This window comes from Triticum aestivum, chromosome 6D (assembly GCF_018294505.1).
Source record: "Triticum aestivum cultivar Chinese Spring chromosome 6D, IWGSC CS RefSeq v2.1, whole genome shotgun sequence".
NCBI classification, from domain to species: Eukaryota; Viridiplantae; Streptophyta; class Magnoliopsida; order Poales; family Poaceae; genus Triticum; species Triticum aestivum.
In genome coordinates, this window is record NC_057811.1 from 331,571,104 (window position 1) to 331,592,168 (window position 21,065).

The 21,065-nt window shown below is 47.7% G+C and overlaps 3 protein-coding genes across 3 annotated transcripts; 2 read left to right on the forward strand and 1 right to left on the reverse strand.

The window, feature by feature from the left end:
- Positions 1-644: 644 nt before the first annotated feature.
- LOC123144937 (phosphopantetheine adenylyltransferase 1) lies at positions 645-2,991 on the forward strand. Its single transcript, XM_044564211.1, has 6 exons — positions 645-863; positions 980-1,051; positions 1,159-1,218; positions 2,012-2,106; positions 2,401-2,470; positions 2,550-2,991. The coding sequence occupies exons 1-6, from the start codon at positions 645-647 to the stop codon at positions 2,676-2,678; spliced, it is 645 nt and encodes a 214-aa protein (XP_044420146.1). The 3' UTR covers positions 2,679-2,991.
- A 332-nt stretch (positions 2,992-3,323) lies between these two features.
- On the forward strand, positions 3,324-5,640 carry LOC123144936 (2-methyl-6-phytyl-1,4-hydroquinone methyltransferase 1, chloroplastic). Its single transcript, XM_044564210.1, has 4 exons — positions 3,324-3,607; positions 3,780-4,310; positions 4,877-5,183; positions 5,282-5,640. Exons 2-4 carry the CDS (start codon positions 3,790-3,792, stop codon positions 5,435-5,437), a joined length of 984 nt encoding a protein of 327 aa, XP_044420145.1. The 5' UTR covers positions 3,324-3,607; positions 3,780-3,789; the 3' UTR covers positions 5,438-5,640.
- Positions 5,641-6,014: 374 nt separating this feature from the next.
- Positions 6,015-8,704, reverse strand: LOC123144938 (remorin). The gene is made up of 5 exons (XM_044564212.1): positions 8,475-8,704; positions 8,093-8,149; positions 7,909-7,996; positions 7,228-7,309; positions 6,015-6,466 (listed from the first exon to the last, which is right to left on the reverse strand). Exons 1-5 carry the CDS (start codon positions 8,620-8,622, stop codon positions 6,266-6,268), a joined length of 576 nt encoding a protein of 191 aa, XP_044420147.1. The 5' UTR covers positions 8,623-8,704; the 3' UTR covers positions 6,015-6,265.
- Between the last annotated feature and the right edge of the window lie 12,361 nt (positions 8,705-21,065).

The following is a 21,065-nucleotide window of genomic DNA, read 5'->3' on the forward strand; positions in this document are numbered from 1 at the left end:
CTTAGGGGTTGTCTCGTGTTCGGAGAGAGGAGGCGGCGACAGCTCTCTAAAGATAGAATAAATTTCTTCCCGCCTAGACCTCGTTCTGATGGTGCTTCTAGCGTCGTCAGAGGGTGTGCGGAGGTTTATCTCCGGCGGATCTTGCAGGATTCAGTCGGCGTTTGTTTTTGGTGGATCCATGTGGATCCGGTCTTTGTTCGTGTGTCGACATGTTGGATCCTTTCGATCTACGCTTCTTTTCAATGGCACTGGTTGTTGTTCTGATGCGCTGGTCCTATAGGGCCTCAGCATGACGACTTCTCGACTGTTTACTACAACAAGTTTTGCCCAGCTCTAATGAAGGAGGGGCGATGACATCGGCGCGCCTTCGGTTCGCTTCACGATGACTTCTCGACTGTCTACTACAACAAGTTTTGCCCAGCTCTAATGAAGGAGGGGCGATGACATCGGTGCGCCTTCGGTTTGCTTCAATGCTTATAGTCGTCGCTACGTGATCTACGAATCTGGATGAATTTTTATCATTTCTGCCATTCGTTGTAGTGTCATGATTGATGATGAATAGCTCTAAAGTTTTTTTAGAAAAACATACTCCCGTCCCATAATATAAGAGCGTTTTTGACACTACTTAGAAAATATGTAAGCACATGTATGAGTCAATCCGGGCCCTCAATCTACAACCACGAGGAAGAGAAAGGGGGAAAACAACAAGAAAAGAAATGATCGCTGCCCCCGTCTCTGGCGACATCCCAACCGGAGCGCCGCCGCCGCCAGCTCCGGCGGCGGAGGACTCTCCGCCGTACGGCTCCGTGGTCCTAGGAGGCACCTTCGACCGCCTCCACGACGGCCACCGACGCCTCCTCAAGGTGGCTGCCGCAGAACATAGTAATAAGCAGGATTGTTTTTCTTTTCTTTTTTGCTTTCCTTCCGATTAAATCTTCCTTCGTTGTGTTCTTTGGGTGTTGGGATTGCTGGGTGGTAGGCGTCGGCAGATTTGGCGAGGGATCGGATCGTGGTGGGCGTCTGCACGGGCCCCATGCTTGCCAAGAAGGAGGTGAGAAATCTCACCTTTTATCCCCAAAAGGTGCTTTTGATTTTCCACCCATGTTCATCAGTTACTGGAGTCATGATGCTTCTTGGTTGTGTTCTTTTCATATGTAGTACGCTGAGCTTATCGAACCCGTGGAGAAGCGCATCCAGGCCGTGGAGGATTACATCAAGGTTTGTCATTGTCTTGCCTCCTTGTTTTCTGCGATTTCTGGTAGCAGAGACTTAAAATGATTGGGCGGATGGCTAGTGATGAGGTCGATTTGGTTGGGTAACTAGATCGGCGTGTTGCTTTTGTTTGACGTTTGTGTGGTCCTGTATGCAATGAAGCTGTGGATATGATTTGGTTGCTGACCAATAATTATTGGTTGTTTTGGTCCGAGGAGTGGAAACTATGCAGTCATGTTGAGAATTTAGTTTCTGGCAAACAACTATTTGTTCTTGTGCATCTTGATGCTTTCAGTGAGCATTTAGAATTTCAGTAGTGAGTGACTTTGAAATGAAGTTTTGTGGCATTTGAGGGCTGACTTATTATTATGTGTGCATGCTGTTCTACTTGCGAATGTTCTCTTGTTTTTATGCTTCATAGAGAATCTCCTTGTACTAAAGGGCTCTTCCTTGTTATCTACTCCCTCCAATCCAAATTAATTGTCGTTGATTTAGTACAAAGTTGTACTAAATCAATTTGGATCGGAGGGAGTATTTTCTTCCTTTGGTATTGCAATGGTACATTTGTAAAGAGTTTCTGGAGATGAAATTAGCCTGTACTCCGTTTTCAGATACATGCGATTTTTTAGCGTTGGGAACAAGTGCCTATGGACTCTGAACTTTTAAGTGCTTGTCAGTTTCGTATTGAATTGTAGCTATGTGTGGGGTACCAGAAGGAGCTACCAAAAAGTAAAAATGCTGCCTAGTGACCATTATAACATATTGCAAAAGCTAATGACTGGTTTGTTGTAAATCGCAGTCTATTAAACCAGAACTGATAGTACAAGTGGAGCCTATTGAGGATCCATATGGCCCATCCATTATTGATGATAAGTTGCATGCAATTATTGTCAGGTATGTACATTTGCATTATAGCTTTTCTGGCATTTAGCATATTCATAAATATGCCATTTTTTGTTCTTTCGTGCATGCGATCTTACCAAAAGCTAAAAGTCATCCTTCCACTAACTTCAACACTGTACTATAAGCATCTGAAATATATTGATGTCGAACTTGCATATTACAGTTCCATTTTGGACTTGAAAGTATGATGTTCCAACATGGCCCATCCTTATCATGCATGTCCTTGTTTACTTTAAGCTTTGCTTGATGTGCCTCATTTGATGTGGAAATGCCGTTTATATTTAGTAAGGAGACACTGAACGGTGGACTCTCTGTAAATCAGAAAAGAGAAGGGAAAGAACTGCCGTTGTTGAAGGTGTGGTCATGTATTCTATATTTCCTATGAACCCGCAAGTGTATGGAGCACTTAGACGAACTGACGAGCTTCGTTGCAGGTTGAGGTTGTTGATCTTTTATCTGGAGACACCGAGGGAGAAAAATTGAGTTCATCTGCTTTAAGGAAGCTTGAGGCTGTGCAAGCTGAACAGCAGAAAGCAACAATAGCTAATCAGAAAGGTGTTTAGACAGGAAATATAGTGGAATCTTGAGCTGCATACACAAATCTGAAGTGGTCCGCTGAAGCTTGTTATCAACAAAAAGGAATTAGAAATGGCATTTTGGCTTCCTTTTTGAACGAATGGTCTTCAAACGTCGACCTATGTCCCTGTAACACTATATTGCTCTACTCTGAATGGTATAAACTTACAAAGTCAATGTTGGTAAGCTAGACTAACCAAATGTACACATATTTTGTCCTGGCATTGCCATCTAGCTGTAAAGTCACCTTGAGGTCGTTTGGAATAATGGTAACCAACTAAATGAATTTGGTGCCTCTTTTGTGACGTGTTTATGTGATGTGTACTTCATAAGAAGTCATGCAATATAACTGTAGCATTTGCTCCATTTCGATCCACTGTTGTTCTTGGGTCTCTTTGCAGAAACCAGGTATGTACGATTTACTTTGGTTGATTACGAGTTAACAAGAGTAATTGTCGTCATGAGTCATTGTAGTAAGAGGTACTCACTTGTAATTTAGGGCCATTAAATTGTTTTTAGGGAAAGGACCAGTAATTATCTGATGCAAATTGTAACAATGCCTTTGTATGCTGTTTTTGTTGTAGCATAAATACAATAAAAAATGCTGGTAAGACTTGCAAAACAAAAGATTAATTGCTTATGTACAATATATCCAGCAAATAAATGGCAAGTTCAAGATATGAAGTGGCAAATCCACAGCCATAGATTCACAACCCCATGTCCACATCAGTACAAGCAGAACAGACAAAAAACCATCAAAATTCTAGTTCTCACACACCACACACACAAGTCTTGCACACATGTCTGCTGGTAGTTCTCATGTTTCTATGGCCTGAAGTTATCCCGGGCTTAGAAATGAGGTGACCAAGGCAAAGAACTTGTCTCCATGGCCACCTCACAACTCACGGGAGCACTGGTACGTGACCTCTATTTATTTCCCTTACAAGTCTATGGAAGAACTCGCAAAGATTTGTGTAGGAGTTACATAGTTATTTTCCCTTTTGCTGGGTTTTTGTTTGTTATATCCCCAGCATTTTCTTGCCCCTAGGAACTAACCCATATACAATTTGATCTAACTTTGCATACAGAGATCAAGAAATGGCTTGTTCAACCACATTTAGGGTTCCCAGTGGGTTAGGATTCTTGGGGCCTTCCAAGATTGGTCGGAATCCTTTGAGAAACAAAGGTGGTGTCCGGTCAGGAGCAAAGTATGTGGCACCAACGTGTGCAGTCTCCTCTGCTAGGCCAGCGTCACAGCCTAGGTTCATACAGCACAAGAAGGAGGCCTTCTGGTTCTACAGGTTTCTTTCTGTAGTATATGATCATGTTATAAACCCAGGGCATTGGACTGAGGACATGAGGGATGATGCATTGGGACCCGCTGAACTCTATGACAATGAGTTCAAGGTTGTTGATGTTGGCGGTGGAACTGGGTTCACTACATTGGGGATTGTCAAGCATGTGGACAACGACAATGTGACCCTGCTGGACCAGTCACCACACCAGATTGAGAAGGCTCGGCAGAAGGAGGCACTGAAGGGGGTGAGCATCATGGAGGGTGATGCTGAGGACCTCCCCTTTCCAACTGACACATTTGACCGTTATGTCTCCGCTGGAAGGTGATGCTCTTATCAATTGTATGGATATCTTATCGTATAGTATCTCTTTATATATACTGATCTTATACCAGCTTGAGTAAGGTAGTATTTTCTTAACCTTCATCCTTTCCTGTTGCTTCTTACTACCAGTAATGTCAATACCTTGTTATTGCTTGTCTTAATATATCTAGATTTGTATGCCAATCTGATTTTACTTGACAAAATCCATCTGACCGCAGTATAAACATTGTAAACACAATGGTTCAGTTGCCTGCCAGGATATATTGGTACTGGTGTAATTTGAAGCAAATGATAATGCTCTTGTTTCCAGTTGTCCATGGTTCGAGAAATGTTATTGAAGTCCTGATATTCTGCTGGAAGAAATTATCTAACTACCTTCAGATCTGTATAGACATGTACAGATACCTTTGGTCGATCCTTCCCTATATATATGTTAAGCTGCTGCTTGAACATTGAAAGGAGTGTATATTTGCGACCTGGATTAGATTTTTATTATTGTGAGTCGAGTCCATATCTCTCATGCCTCCGTTTCACCAGCCATGCTTATAGATGGTGTTATTCTCCAGCATTGAGTATTGGCCTGACCCGCAGCGAGGAATCAAGGAAGCTTACAGGGTCGTAAAGCCTGGCGGGCTTGCCTGTTTGATCGGTCCAGTTCACCCAACATTTTGGCTATCTCGCTTCTTCGCCGACATGTGGATGCTCTTCCCCACGGAAGAAGAGTACATAGAGTGGTTCACCAAGGCAGGGTTCGAGGATGTCAAGCTCAAAAGGATCGGGCCCAAGTGGTACCGTGGTGTTCGTCGGCATGGCTTGATCATGGGATGCTCCGTGACAGGCGTGAAGAGAGCTTCTGGCGACTCCCCTTTGCAGGTACATTCCATGCATCCGTAGCTGCCAGACTTTGTTTTCTCCATCTCAATGTTCCAAGTGTGTTGACATCTCTTATCATTGGTATGTTGTTGCTGCAGCTCGGTCCCAAGGCTGAGGATGTTGAGGAACAGGTGAATCTTCTCGCCTTCCTCTTCCGCTTCGCCATCGGGACGATATGCGCGTCGTACTACGTGCTAGTGCCTATCTACATGTGGATCAAGGATCAGGTTGTTCCCAAAGGCCAGCCTATTTAAGCAATGGTAGTGAAGATCCATTTTTCGCTTCTGTATGTTAGCCACCTGTAGTGCTTGCAGTTCCCTACTCATGTATGTTTGTGCTTTTCTTTTCGTCAAAATCTTGTTTATGCAAATGGACTTTGTGCACTTGTGGAATTATAGAGGCTAGGGATGTAATATTCCCATTTATGGTATGAAATGCAAAGGAGCTTGATGGAGCAGCAAAATGCATCCTCTAGCATGGTGAAAACTGCCATAGAAATAAATAAGAGCTCTGAGACCAAATTTTGAACTGAAAATCCAGTGACGAACTTGTTAGGTTCAAATTTGTTGAGTCCCCTTGTTGTCTTTGATATATCCTGTATTCCTGTATTCCCTACATACATATGCCCACATTACCAAGACCACACACTGGAAGAGGAAACAAGCATTGTCATGGAAAGAGTAGCATCTTATATATAAAGTCCATGCATGAGTCAAGAAGAGATCATATGCTCTGAACATCTCATGCAGAAAGCATTGAAGTCGGTACATCAGACCCAACAGACATTACAAAAGAAAAGTCGAGCAGATATATGATTCAGCATGTATGATATCATGGAGGGAATATTACTGCAAGTAATTGTTTTCTCAGACAACGCGAACAATGCATGCTATATATGTACCACCAAAAATCTGTCTTTGCAGTTACATGTATGCAACATGAAGAGTAGCTCCCAGCAAAAAAAGATAACATGAAGAGTCACAAACTTAACTCACAGAAAACAGGACACATTTTCAGAATGTAAAGAAGAAAAACAACTACACAGAACAGATCACCTCCAACGCGTAAGATTGAGGTGCTTCTTATGCCCCGAAACATCCGAGAAGTTTCTTGGGAGCCAGCCCGGTTGCACGGTACTTTGCTGCCATCTCCTCGGCCTTGAGAACTTCTTCACCACGCCGGGCCACTACCATTGCTCTCTTCTCTTCAGCTTCCCTGTGGGCGATTGCCTTTTTGTTCTTCATCTTCTCAGCGTATTTAGCCTTCTTCTTTTCCAACTCTTCCTGAACGCTCGTAAAATTCCAGAACATTAGCCGATCAGTGGACGCACATAAAATCCCTCTAGGAGAAGTGGCTACATAGCATATTGAATAGATAGACAATAACTTGTCAGCTAGTCAAGGTCACCACAAGACATAAATGAGTTCTCTTTTTTTTCTAGAGAAAAAAAATAGTGAATTTTTATGTATGCATTGTTCATATTATGTGCCAAGGTGGAGCAGGTGGCCAAGGAGATGTTTACCCAGCATGGACAACGTTTTAGTCTTTTGGATCGGTCTTCCAGGACTTTAAGCTGTTTCCTTTTGTGTTTAAACTATGTCGTTTCATGTTATGGCTGAACTTTAATGTTGGCTTGTACTCCCTCTGTAAACTAATATAAGAGCGTTTAGAATAGTATTCTAAACGCTCTTATATTAGTTTACGGAGGGAGTAATGTTGTGTCTGTGGGATTCTACTTATGCATAGGCTGGGAGTATTGCCTTGATGTGGCAAGAGTCAATAGATTCCTTTTCTCGAAGAAAAGAAGAACTTCCGCGTTTGCATCCTACTCAAACATCATCACTAAAGTGTGAAAATACAAAGTTTAATGAAAAAATTGTAAATGTACCGATAAATATGCAGACCACTCATGGTTTGAAATTGCAAAAAAAAGGCAGGTCATTAAAAATCCCCAGCAATAAAGAAAGGGAATAACGAACTTGGTAAGAATAAAATATACCAGAATCATAACTTGAGAAACATGAAATTGAAATGGAGGACTTACTTCCTTCCTTTTCAGTTGAGCATCTATGGTTGCCTTCTTTGTGTTCTCCCACGAAAGAATAGACGATAGCTTCTTAGCAGCCCTGTTGTGACATAGACAGCAACGGATTAAAGCTGCGGCTTTCAATTTATTTGGAGTTTATGATTTGCCACTTATTTCCTGAATAGGTATAGGATGTTGTAACGCAGTGGGGGCACTGACAGTAAACACATATAGATGTAGTGAGTTAGGACATACTCCCTCCGTCCCATAATATAAGCGTTCTTATATTATGGGACGGAGGGAGTACCATATTGTGGCCTCAAGAAGAGAGGCTCTGAAGATCATTAACAAAAATGAAGTTTGGGGTAATCTAGATTTATGGCACTGCAAAGTCTTGAGGTTTTGGAACTGGCACTAGATGCCCATGATGTGTGAGACCTGAACGGCTGGACTAAGATGTTAAAGGTCCGAGTTGAGAATTTGAGGTTTTGTGATTCTCACTGCCAGTGTGACTCTTACTACAAAATAGCACAGCTTGTGGTGTGACAACTTTCCAGTCGTAAGTTTGGTAACAGGAATTTCCAGGGCTGACACTGAATATAGGGGTACTAAAAAAGGACGCTTGTTCCAGCTAACTGGCAATCCCAGTGCAGAATGAACGGCCGGGTGACAATGGATCTGCTGTTGTTGATAACTTACTTGTTCTCGGCCTTGGCCTTCTCGTTCTCCACCCATGCTTTGATCAAAGAGCTCATCTTCTCTGTTTCCACCTTCGCAAGAGCGACGTCTGAAAGCAGGTTATATTAATGTATGTTGTTAGCTTAGCCGGCTGTATTCAGCAGAGACGAGATGAAGGAACAAAGTTGAATCAGCGTTCGGTCACCTCTTTCATGTGAGCCCCTGTGGATGTTCTTCTCAGGGTGAGGTTTCTCGGCAACTTCTGCACAAGAAACCGGAGCAAAGTATCAGAAATCAGGTGCAGTGACTTGACTGAACCTTGTATGGCAGAAAACATGGCGAACAGGACAGGCACCAGTTGATGCACACATGAACCAGTTGGTCATGCGCATATTTAACCCTCTTCACAGTTGAGAATGGTTAGCATGTCTCAGATCTTCTCTTTAGAATTACCGTGGCAAGAATTATTCCTGCCCGGTTATGTCGACGTCAGACATTTGCCGCAGAAGGCGGCACTGGAGGTCGATCGGCATGAAAATTTACCAGCAACAGAGAGGAGAGGTTTGAAGAGCAAGTAGTATACTCACTGCTGTCGACGACGACGAGGGCCTTGGAGTCATCGGCCGGTGGCTTGGCCCCTGGGGGAGGCGGGATGACCACCGGCACGTCCTTCTCTGCGGTTGCCTCCGGCGCCGCAGCAGCCGGCACCGCCTTCTTCGCTTCCTCCCCAGCCATCACGCACGCACGCGCACAGGTGCTTGTTGCGGTGAGAAACTTCCGCAGCTGCTTCACTGTCTGTCACTAGCGATACCCAACCGCGGCTTGACGTGGAGCAATATATAGAACGGGTTTAAGCTGCCGTTAGCCTGGAGTAGAAGTTTTTTTTTTTTTTGGACAGGAGCCTGGAGGAAAGGTTGGCCAGCGGGGAGGTGGAAGGAGGAAATAAATAATTAGGCTACATATCCGGGAGCTCAGAGCATTTCTAGCCGCGCCCCCAACAAGGCCCTCCAGGCGACTTTTCGGCCGCCGGCGTAAAAAAATCAGCTCAGTCGCGTTTCCAAGGGCTCAATTTTTGCCGGTTCGGGCCGAAATTGGCGCCGGCGGACCCAACCCGAACCCGGTGTGCTGGGGGCGCTCGGGGGCGCCGGGCGAATCGTTTTTGGCGCGAAAGAGCCGCGGGCCCTCCTTGCTGGCGACTCGTCTCGCTTCTCGCCGCTTCTCGTCCTCATCGCCTCGTTTCCCGCGGCGAATCAATGCCAAAGCTGCCGCGCGCTGCCGCGCCGGTCAGCCTCCGCCATTGATGCCTCACGGGCGGCGCAGTGAAGGCGTGGCGACGCGTGTCCCCGTGCATGCCACGCGTAGACGCGGCGGCCACGCGTGCTCGCGGCGCCTCCGCCTATATAAGCCGACCCCAGCACGCCGGTGGCACGCACAGAGTCTCCACCGCCGACGCACCCTCTCCCCTTCCTCCCTCTCCCCTCGCCGTCCCAGTTCAAAGAAATGGCCGAACGATTCCGAGGCGACGGCGCGGCGGCGAACGGCTTCGGCCGCCGCCACCTTCACGAGGACGAAGCTCGGCTCCTCTTCGAGGCCGAGTACCCGGTCCCGCCGGATATGCGGGTGCCCGTGGCGTGGAGAATCAGCGCCGGCGGGGTCCCGGTGCCACCACCACCCACCGGGGCGGCGCGGCGTGCGGAGATCGCGGTATCCGCGCCTCCCTGCCGCGGGCGACGAGGGAGGGGCCGCGCTACGTCCCCGACAGCCCGCTCTGGGAGCCGTACTTCCGCCGCCGTCACGCCGAGCAGCTCGAGGCCACCAACGGCGTCGTGCCCTCCGGCAGGCTCAACTCTGAGGGGCGGCGCCGATGGTGGGGCGTGCCCGGCCGCACGCTGGAGGCCATCTTCGAGTACATCGAGGGCGGCAACACGCCGAGGCTGGAGTACCCCGAGCCCCCGTCCTTCTCTCGCCGCCGTTGGAGCTCGTGGACGCCGAGGCGCATGGACCCCGGGGCGTCCTCCTCCTCGTCCGGTCGGTCGACCGGCTCTCCCTGCCTCCGCCCCGTCAAGCCGGAGCCCCAGCCGGCGCACCCGCAGCTCCGGTGTCCGCATCGCCGACTCCACCCCCGCCTCTGGCCGCCTCGTCCTCGTCGCGCCCAAACAGGAGCCCAACCTCCCCCCGGAGTACGAGGAGCTAGCCCGGTGCGGCTTCTCCGACGAGGACGCCCTACGGTGGGCGCGCGACGACTACCTCCGCGACGAGATGGTCCGGCAGCGCTGGGCCCTGGAGGAGATCGCCGCCCGCAAGCGCGGGCGCGAGGACGAGCACAGCGTCGTGATCCTCGACAGCGACGACGACGAGGACGCCGCCGGACCGTCCAACCCGCCGCGCCAACCGGGGAAGGGTTGCAGCAGGGACGGCGGCCGCGGTGGAGGCGACGGCGACGACGACGACGACGACGGCGACTACACGCGGTTCTACAGCCTCCTCGGCATGTAGAACGGCGACGAGCGGCGAGGCGAGGGAGACGGCGGGCCTAGTAGTGTGTTTTTTTCTTTTTTGTAAAATATTTTAAATATGTATGAACTCTCGACATATTTGGTTGAATTTGGTTTGAACTTGCCGAAATATGTATGAACTCGCCGAAAATGGTTGAATTTGCGCCATATTTGTGCCGCACTTTAATTTTCATAAAAATCCGTGGACGCCGTGACTGGGTGGCATCACGCCTTCAGTGCGCGTTTTGCGCCGGTGCGTCCCAGAGACGATTTTTAGCGCCTTCTAGGAGGCCGACGGCTGGCTGGAGATGCTCTTAGTGGGGCTGCTTTTAGCAGGTGCGTGCGTACGCATGTACGTGCGTGGGTGTTGACACACCCACGGGAAAATTCAATGAAATGACGCGCGCCTTGGCCTTGGTCTGCCAACGGAACGGGACGGGACGGAGGCCATGCATCCATCGGTGGTTTTCATGGCGCACACGCGCGGGCCGTGCCGTCCGCCCTCCGGGCGTCCGCCTCCTCGCGCGGCCGTTGTGCCCGAAGGCGGAAGGACCCGCGTGGACTGGGACAGTGCAGCGTTGAATTGGCACGTTTGGGGAGTATAATTCTCACAGGTCCAAGTAGGTGGGAGCACAGTACAGTACAAACAGGACTATTGAATCCTAGGGACATATTCGGCGTCAAGCTGCGGACGCGGCTTAAAAACGATCGATCCACAGCTGGAAAACAACACAACAAGCAAAGGGTTGTTGCCTTGCCTTGTTGGTACAATACAATCGACGTCGATGCTAATGATCATTCCTAAGCCGCCTTCTCCTCCCACTGATTCGCTCTGCATCATGTCTCCACTTTAATTATCTTCCTTCCTACGTAAACTGCTGCCACAGCGATCCTCCAATCTCTGGGCTGTATTTTACGCATTAAAGCCCACCACGAGCCCACCTGTTTTCGTGTCTCCGGTCTCACGAGCCGGTCCTTTCCCGTCCTGCGTCGTGTCGTACCAGTCTGTACCGACACTTTCAGTTCAGGCCGCCACTGATTTCTTCCTTTTACAAGAACCTTTCCAGCGTCGCGATATTCAGAATGCAAACACAATACCGTCGCCATGCAAAGATACAAGGAAACAATAGCGCTAGTGGAGTGCGTTTCAAGGCATTTGGGCGTACCTACTCGATTACTATATCTCCTTTCTGATAAAGACGCAGTTTTCACATCAGTTATGATGTGGAAACCATCTGGCTGCTCGCTCATGTAGTGACATGAGCTGTCGCCGGCGCTTTGATTATTGCTTCGTGTCTGCTTTGTTCGACGGCCAGTAGGTCTGGAAAGCAAGTAAAGATTTGGTGTCCTGCCAACTTGGTCGAACCCCAGTTGGATAGAAATAGAATAGTGCTCGTCGCCGAAAAGGAGAAAATAATCCATCGTGCTTGCTCTTTCCGAATACAGCGTGTGATCCTCTTTGATTTTACTAGATGATATCCCACACATTGTTGCGGGAATGTTCTGAAATATATTCCAATGATGTTCGGTTGTATGTGTTAGATGTGTATAGTCCCTTTTCAGTATATCCCCATTGTATAAGGGGTTTCCTGCACTTTACCACACATGTATATGTAATGGCCTTTGGCCCTCAGTGAGTACTAGTTGCTGTTTATCTAATATGGTATCAGTGTTGGGGATCGTAGCAGAATTTTAAAAAATTTCTACGCATCACCAAGATCCATCTATGCAGTTTAGTAGCAACGAGAGGGAAGGAGTGCATCTACATACCCTTGTAGATCGCGAGCGGAAGCGTTCAAGTGAACGGGGTTGATGGAGTCGTACTCGTCGTGATCCAAATCACTGATGACCGAGCGCCGAACGGACGGCACCTCCGCGTTCAACACACGTACGGAGCAGCGACGTCTCCTCCTTCTTGATCCAGCAAGGGGGGAGGAGAGGTTGATGGAGATTCAGCAGCACGACGGCGTGGTGGTGGAAGTAGCGGGGATCCCGGCAGGGCTTCGCCAAGCGCAAGCGGGAGGGAGAGGTGTCACGGGAGGGAGAGGGAGGCGCCAGGGGTTGTGGTGCTACTGCCCTCCCTCCCCCACTATATATAGGGGTCCTGGAGGGGCGCCGCCCCCCTGGAGATCCCATCTGAGGGGGGGGGGGGGGCGGCGGCCAAGGGGGGTGGCTTGCCCCCCAAGCCAAGTGGGGCGCCCCCACCCCCAGGGTTTCCAACCCTAGGCGCAGGGGGAGGCCCAAGGGGGGCGCCCCAGCCCACTAGGGGCTGGTTCCCTTCCCACTTCAGCCCATGGGGCCCTCCGGGATAGGTGGCCCCACCCGGTGGACCCTCGGGACCCTTCTGGTGGTCCCGGTACAATACCGGTAACCCCCGAAACTTTCCCGGTGGCCGAAACTGGACTTCCTATATATAATTCTTCACCTCCGGACCATTCCGGAACTCCTCGTGACGTTCGGGATCTCATCCGGGACTCCGAACAACTTTCGGGTTTCCGCATACTAATATCTCTACAACCCTAGCGTCACCGAACCTTAAGTGTGTAGACCCTACGGGTTCGGGAGACATGCAGACATGACCGAGACGACTCTCCGGTCAATAACCAACAGCGGGATCTGGATACCCATGTTGGCTCCCACATGTTCCACGATAATCTCATCGGATGAACCACGATGTCGAGGATTCAATCAATCCCGTATACAATTCCCTTTGTCAATCGGTATGTTACTTGCCCGAGATTCGATCATCGGTATCCCAATACCTTGTTCAATCTCGTTACCGGCAAGTCTCTTTACTCGTACCGTAACGCATGATCCCGTGGCTAACTCCTTAGTCACATTGAGCTCATTATGATGATGCATTACCGAGTGGGCCCAGAGATACCTCTCCGTCATACGGAGTGACAAATCCCAGTCTCGATCCGTGCCAACCCAACAGACACTTTCAGAGATACCTGTAGTGTACCTTTATAGTCATCCAGTTACGTTGTGACGTTTGGTACACCCAAAGCACTCCTACGGCATCCGGGAGTTACACGATCTCATGGTCTAAGGAAAAGATACTTGACATTGGAAAAAGCTCTAGCAGACGAACTACACGATCTTTGCGCTATGCTTAGGATTGGGTCTTGTCCATCACATCATTCTCCTAATGATGTGATCCCGTTATCAATGACATCCAATGTCCATAGTCAGGAAACCATGACTATCTGTTGATCAACGAGCTAGTCAACTAGAGGCTTACTAGGGACACGTTGTGGTCTATGTATTCACACATGTATTACGATTTCCGGATAACACAATTATAGCATGAACAATAGACAATTATCATGAACAAGGAAATATAATAATAACCATTTTATTATTGCCTCTAGGGCATATTTCCAACAGTCTCCCACTTGCACTAGAGTCAATAATCTAGTTACATTGTGATGAATCGAACACCCATAGAGTTCTGGTGTTGATCATGTTTTGCTCTAGGGAGAGGTTTAGTCAACGGATCTGCTACATTCAGGTCCGTATGTACTTTACAAATATCTATGTCTCCATTTTGAACACTTTCACGAATGGAGTTGAAGCGACGCTTGATATGCCTGGTCTTCCTGTGAAACCTGGGCTCCTTTGCAAGGGCAATAGCTCCAGTGTTGTCACAGAAGAGAGTCATCGGGCCCGACGCATTGGGAATCACCCCTAGGTCGGTAATGAACTCCTTCATCCAGATTGCTTCCTGTGCTGCCTCTGAGGCCGCCATGTACTCCGCTTCACAAGTAGATCCCGCCATGACGCTTTGCTTGCAACTACACCAGCTTACTGCCCTTCCATTCAAAATATACACGTATCCGGTTTGTGACTTCGAGTCATCCAGATCTGTGTCGAAGCTAGCATCGACGTAACCCTTTACGACGAGCTCTTCGTCACCTCCATAAACGAGAAACATATCCTTAGTCCTCTTCAGGTACTTCAGGATATTCTTGACCGCTGTCCAGTGTTCCATGCCGGGATTACTTTGGTACCTTCCTACCAAACTTACGGCAAGGTTTACATCAGGTCTGGTACACAGCATGGCATACATAATAGACCCTATGGCCGAGGCATAGGGGATGACACTCATCTTCTCTCTATCTTCTGCCGTGGTCGGGCATTGAGCCGTGCTCAATTGCACACCTTGCAATACAGGCAAGAACCCCTTCTTGGACTGATCCATATTGAACTTCTTCAATATCTTGTCAAGGTACGTACTCTGTGAAAGACCAATGAGGCGTCTTGATCTATCTCTATAGATCTTGATGCCTAATATATAAGCAGCTTCTCCAAGGTCCTTCATTGAAAAACACTTATTCAAATAGGCCTTTATACTTTCCAAGAATTCTATATCATTTCCCATCAATAGTATGTCATCCACATATAATATGAGAAATGCTACAGAGCTCCCACTCACTTTCTTGTAAACACAGGCTTCTCCATAAGTCTGTGTAAACGCAAACGCTTTGATCATCTCATCAAATCGAATGTTCCAACTCCGAGATGCTTGCACCAGCTCATAGATGGAGCGCTGGAGCTTGCATACCTGGTTAGCATTCTTAGGATCGACAAAACCTTCCGGCTGCATCATATACAATTCTTCCTTAAGGAAGCCGTTAAGGAATGCCGTTTTGACGTCCATTTGCCATATCTCATAATCATAGAATGCGGCAATTGCTAACATGATTCGGACGGACTTCAGCTTCGCTACGGGTGAGAAAGTCTCATCGTAGTCAACCCCTTGAACTTGTGATAACCCTTAGCGACAAGTCGAGCCTTATAGATGGTCACATTACCATCCGCGTCTGTCTTCTTCTTAAAGATCCATTTATTTTCTATGGCTCGCCGATCATCGGGCAAGTCAGTCAAAGTCCATACTTCGTTTTCATACATGGATCCTATCTCGGATTGCATGGCTTCAAGCCATTTGTTGGAATCCGGGCCCGCCATCGCTTCTTCATAGTTCGAAGGTTCACCGTTGTCTAACAACGTGATTTCCAGGACAGGGTTGCCGTACCACTCTGGTGCGGAACGTGTCCTTGTGGACCTACGAAGTTCAGCAGTAACTTGATCCGAAGCGTCATGATCATCATCATTAACTTCCTCCCCAGTTGGTGTAGGCACCACAGGAACATCCTCCCGCGCTGCGCTACTTTCCGGTTCGGAAGGGGTGACTATCACCTCATCAAGTTCCACTTTCCTCCCACTTACTTCCTTCGAGAGAAACTCTTTCTCCAGAAAGGACTCGTTCTTGGCAAAAAGATCTTGCCTTCGGATATGAGGTAGAAGGTATACCCAATGGTTTCCTTAGGGTATCCTATGAAGACGCATTTCTCCGACTTGGGTTCGAGCTTTTCAGGTTGAAGTTTCTTGACATAAGCATCGCATCCCCAAACTTTTAGAAATGACAGCTTAGGTTTCTTCCCAAACCATAATTCATACGGTGTCGTCTCAACAGATTTCGACGGAGCCCTATTTAAAGTGAATGCGGCAGTCTCTAAAGCATAGCCCCAAAATGAGAGCGTTAGATCGGTAAGAGACATCATAGATCGCACCACATCCAATAGAGTGCGATTACGACGTTCGGACACACCATTTCGCTGAGGTGTTCCAGGCGGCGTGAGTTGTGAAACGATTCCACATTTCCTTAAGTGCGTACCAAATTCATGACTTAAATATTCTCCTCCACGATCTGATCGTAAGAACTTTATTTTCCTGTCACGTTGATTCTCAACCTCACTCTGAAATTCCTTGAACTTTTCAAAGGTCTCAGACTTGTGTTTCATTAGGTAAACATACCCATATCTACTCAAGTCATCAGTGAGAGTGAGAACATAACGATAGCCACCGCGAGCCTCAACACTCATTGGACCGCACACATCAGTATGTATGATTTCCAATAAGTTGGTTGCTCGCTCCATTGTTCCGGAGAACGGAGTCTTGGTCATCTTACCCATGAGGCATGGTTCGCACGTGTCAAATGATTCGTAATCAAGAGACTCCAAAAGTCTATCTACATGGAGCTTCTTCATGCGCTTGACACCAGTGTGACCAAGGCGGCAGTGCCACAAGTATGTGGGACTATCATTATCAACTTTACATCTTTTGGTATTCACACTATGAATATGTGTAACATCACGTTCGAGATTCATTAAGAATAAACCATTGACCAGCGGGGCATGACCATAAAACATATCTCTCATATAAATAGAACAACCATTATTCTCGGATTTAAATGAGTAGCCATCTCGCATTAAACGAGATCCTGATACTATGTTCATGCTCAAAGCTGGCACTAAATAACAATTATTGAGGTTTAAAACTAATCCCGTAGGTAAATGTAGAGGTAGCGTGCCGACGGCGATCACATCGACCTTGGAACCATTCCCGACGCGCATCGTCACCTCGTCCTTCGCCAGTCTCCGCTTATTCCGCAGCTCCTGTTTTGAGTTACAAATATGAGCAACCGCACCGGTATCAAATACCCAGGAGTTACTACGAGTACTGGTAAGGTACACATCAATTACATGTATATCACATATACCTTTAGTGTTGCCGGCCTTGTTATCCGCTAAGTACTTGGGGCAGTTCCGCTTCCAGTGACCACTTCCCTTACAATAAAAGCACTCAGTCTCAGGCTTGGGTCCATTCTTTGGCTTCTTCCCGGCAACTGGCTTACCGGGCGCGGAAACTCCCTTGCCGTCCTTCTTGAAGTTCTTTTTACCCTTGCCTTTCTTGAACTTAGTGGTTTTATTGACCATCAACACTTTATGTTCCTTTTTGATCTCCACCTCCGCTGATTTCAGCATTGAATATACCTCAGGAATGGTCTTTTCCATCCCCTGCATATTGAAGTTCATCACAAAGCTCTTGTAGCTCGGTGGAAGCGACTGAAGGATTCTGTCAATGACCGCGTCATCCGGGAGATTAACTCCCAGCTAAGACAAGCGGTTGTGTAACCCAGACATTTTGAGTATGTGCTCACTGACAGAACTATTTTCCTCCATTTTACAACTGAAGAACTTGTCGGAGACTTCATATCTCTCGACCTGGGCATGAGCTTGGAAAACCATTTTCAGCTCTTCGAACATCTCATATGCTCCGTGTTTCTCAAAACGCTTTTGGAGCCCCGATTCTAAGCTGTAAAGCATGCCGCACTGAACGAGGGAGTAATCATCAGCACGTGATTGCCAAGCGTTCATAACGTCTTGGTTCTCTGGGATGGGTGCTTCACCTAGCGGTGCTTCTAGGACATAATCTTTCTTGGCAGCTATGAGGATGATCCTCAGGTTCCGGACCCAGTCCGTATAGTTGCTGCCATCATCTTTCATCTTGGTTTTCTCTAGGAACGCGTTGAAGTTGAGGGCAACGTGGGCCATTTGATCTACAAGACATATTGTAAATATTTTTAGACTAAGTTCATGATAATTAAGTTTATCTAATCAAATTATTCAATGAACTCCCACTCAGATAGACATCCTGTTGGAAATATGCCCTAGAGGCAATAATAAATTGGTTATTGTTATATTTCCTTGTTCATGATAATCGTTTATTATCCATGCTAAAATTGTATTTATAGGAAACTCAGATACATGTGTGGATACATAGACAACACCATGTCCCTAGTAAGCCTCTAGTTGACTAGCTCCTTGATCAATAGATGGTTACGGTTTCCTGACCATGGACATTGGATGTCGTTGATAACGGGATCACATCATTAGGAGAATGATGTGATGGACAAGACCCAATCCTAAGCCTAGCACAAGATCGTGTAGTTCGTCTGCTAAAGCTTTTCTAATGTCAGGTATCATTTCCTTAGACCATGAGATTGTGCAACTCCCGGATACCGTAGGAATGCTTTGGGTGTACCAAACGTCACAACGTAACTGGGTGGCTATAAAGGTGCACTATAGGTATCTCCGAAAGTGTCTGTTGGATTGGCACGAATCGAGACTGGGATTTGTCACTCCGTGTAAACGGAGAGGTATCTATGGGCCCACTCGGTAGGACATCATCATAATGTGCACAATGTGACCAAGGATTTGATCACGGGATGATGTGTTACGGAACGAGTAAAGAGACTTGCCGGTAACGAGATTGAACAAGGTATCGGGATACCGACGATCGAATCTCGGGCAAGTAATATACCGGTAGACAAAGGGAATTGTATACGGGATTGATTGAATCCTTGACATCGTGGTTCATCCGATGAGATCATCGTGGAACATGCGGGAGCCAACATGGGTATCCAGATCCCGCTGTTGGTTATTGGCCGGAGAACGTCTCGGTCATGGCTGCATGGTTCCCGAACCCGTAGGGTCTACACACTTAAGGTTCGATGACGCTAGGGTTATAGGGAATAGATATACGTGGTTACCGAATGCTGTTCGGAGTCCCGGATGAGATCCCGGACGTCACGAGGAGTCCCGGAATGGTCCGGAGGTAAAGATTTATATATGGGAAGTCCTGTTTTGGTCACCGGAAAAGTTTCGGGTGCTATCGGTAACGTACCGGGACCACCGGGAGGGTCCCGGGGGTCCACCAGGTGGGGCCACCGGCCCCAGAGGGCTGTGTGGGCCAAGTATGGGAGGGGACCAGCCCCAGGCGAGCTGGTGCGCCCCCCCACCAAGGCCCAAGGCGAAGAGAGAAGGGAAAAAGGGAAACCCTAGGCTCAAATGGGCCTAAGGCCCACCTAGTGGTGCGCCCCCCTCTCTCCCCCCTTGGCCGCCCCTCCAAGTCCCATCTAGGGCTGACCGCCACCCCTAGAGGTGGAAACCTAGGTGGGGGCGCAGCCCCTCCCTTTCCCCTATATATAGTGGGGGTTTGGGGCTGCCATAGACACGTGAACATCTCTCTCTTGGCGCAGCCCTACCCCTCTCCCTCCTCGTCTCTCGCAGTGCTTGGCGAAGCCCTGCTGGAGTGCCACGCTCCTCCATCACCACCATGCCGTTGTGCTGCTGCTGGACAGAGTCTTCCCCAACCTCTCCCTCTCTCCTTGCTGGATCAAGGCGTGGGAGACGTCACCGGGCTGCACGTGTGTTGAACGCGGAGGCGCCGTGGTTCGGCGCTTAGATCGGAATCAACCGCGATCTGAATCGCTACGAGTACGACTCCTTCATCCGCGTTCTTGCAACGCTTCCGCTTAGCGATCTACAATGGTATGTAGATGCACTCCCCTTCCCCTCGGTGCTAGATTACTCCATAGATTGATCTTGGTGATGCGTAGAAAATCTTGAATTTCTGCTACGTTCCCCAACAGTGGCATCATGAGCTAGGTCCATGCGTATTTTCTATGCGCGAGTAGAACACAAAGTAGTTGTGGGCGTTGATTTTGTCAATTTACTTGCCGTTACTAGTATTATCTTGATTCGGCAGCATCGTGGGATGAAGCGGCCCGGACCGACCTTACACGTACACTTACGTGAGACAGGTTCCACCGACTGACATGCACTAGTTGCATAAGGTGGCTAGCGGGTGTCTGTCTCTCCCACTTTAGTTGGATCAGATTCGATGAAAAGGGTCCTTATGAAGGGTAAATATAAATTGGCATATCACGTTGTGGCTTTTGCGTAGGTAAGAAACGTTCTTGCTAGAAACCCATAGCAGCCACGTAAAACATGCAACAACAATTAGAGGACGTCTAACTTGTTTTTGCAGGGTATGCTATGTGATGTGATATGGCCAAAAGGATGTGATGAATTATATATGTGATGTATGAGATTGATCATGTTCTTGTAATAGGAATCACGACTTGCATGTCGATGAGTATGACAACCGGCAGGAGCCATAGGAGTTGTCTTAATTTATTGTATAACCTGCGTGTCAATGAAAACGCCATGTAATTGCTTTACTATATTGCTAACTGTTAGCCATAGTAGTAGAAGTAATGGTTGGCGAGACAACTTCATGAAGACACGATGATGGAGATCATGATGATGGAGATCATGGTGTCATGCCAGTGACGAAGGTGATCATGCCGCGCCTCGAAGATGGAGATCAAAAGGCGCAAGATGATATTGGCCATATCATGTCACTATATGATTTGCATGTGATGTTGTCATGTTTACATCTTATTTGCTTAGAACGACGGTAGCATAAATAAGATGATCCCTCACTAAAATTTCAAGAGACGTGTTCCCCCTAACTGTGCACCGTTGCGAAGGTTCGTTGTTTCGAAGCACCACGTGATGATCGGGTGTGATAGATTCTAACGTTCCAATACAACGGGTGTTGACGAGCCTAGCATGTACAGACATGGCCTCGGAACACATGCGAAACACTTAGGTTGACTTGACGAGCCTAGCATGTACAGACATGGCCTCGGAACACAAGAGATCGAAAGGTCGAACATGAGTCGTATAGTAGATGCGATCAACATGGAGATGTTCACCGATGATGACTAGTCCGTCTCACGTGATGATCGGACACGGCCTAGTTTGACTCGGATCATGTATCACTTAGGTGACTAGAGGGATGTCTATCTGAGTGGGAGTTCATTAAATAATCAGATGAACTTAATTATCATGAACATAGTCAAAAGGTCTTTGCAAATTATGTCATAGCTTACGCTTTAGTTCTACTGTTAAGATATGTTCCTAGAGAAAATTTAGTTGAAAGTTGATAGTAGCAATTATGCGGACTGGGTCCGTAAACTGAGGATTG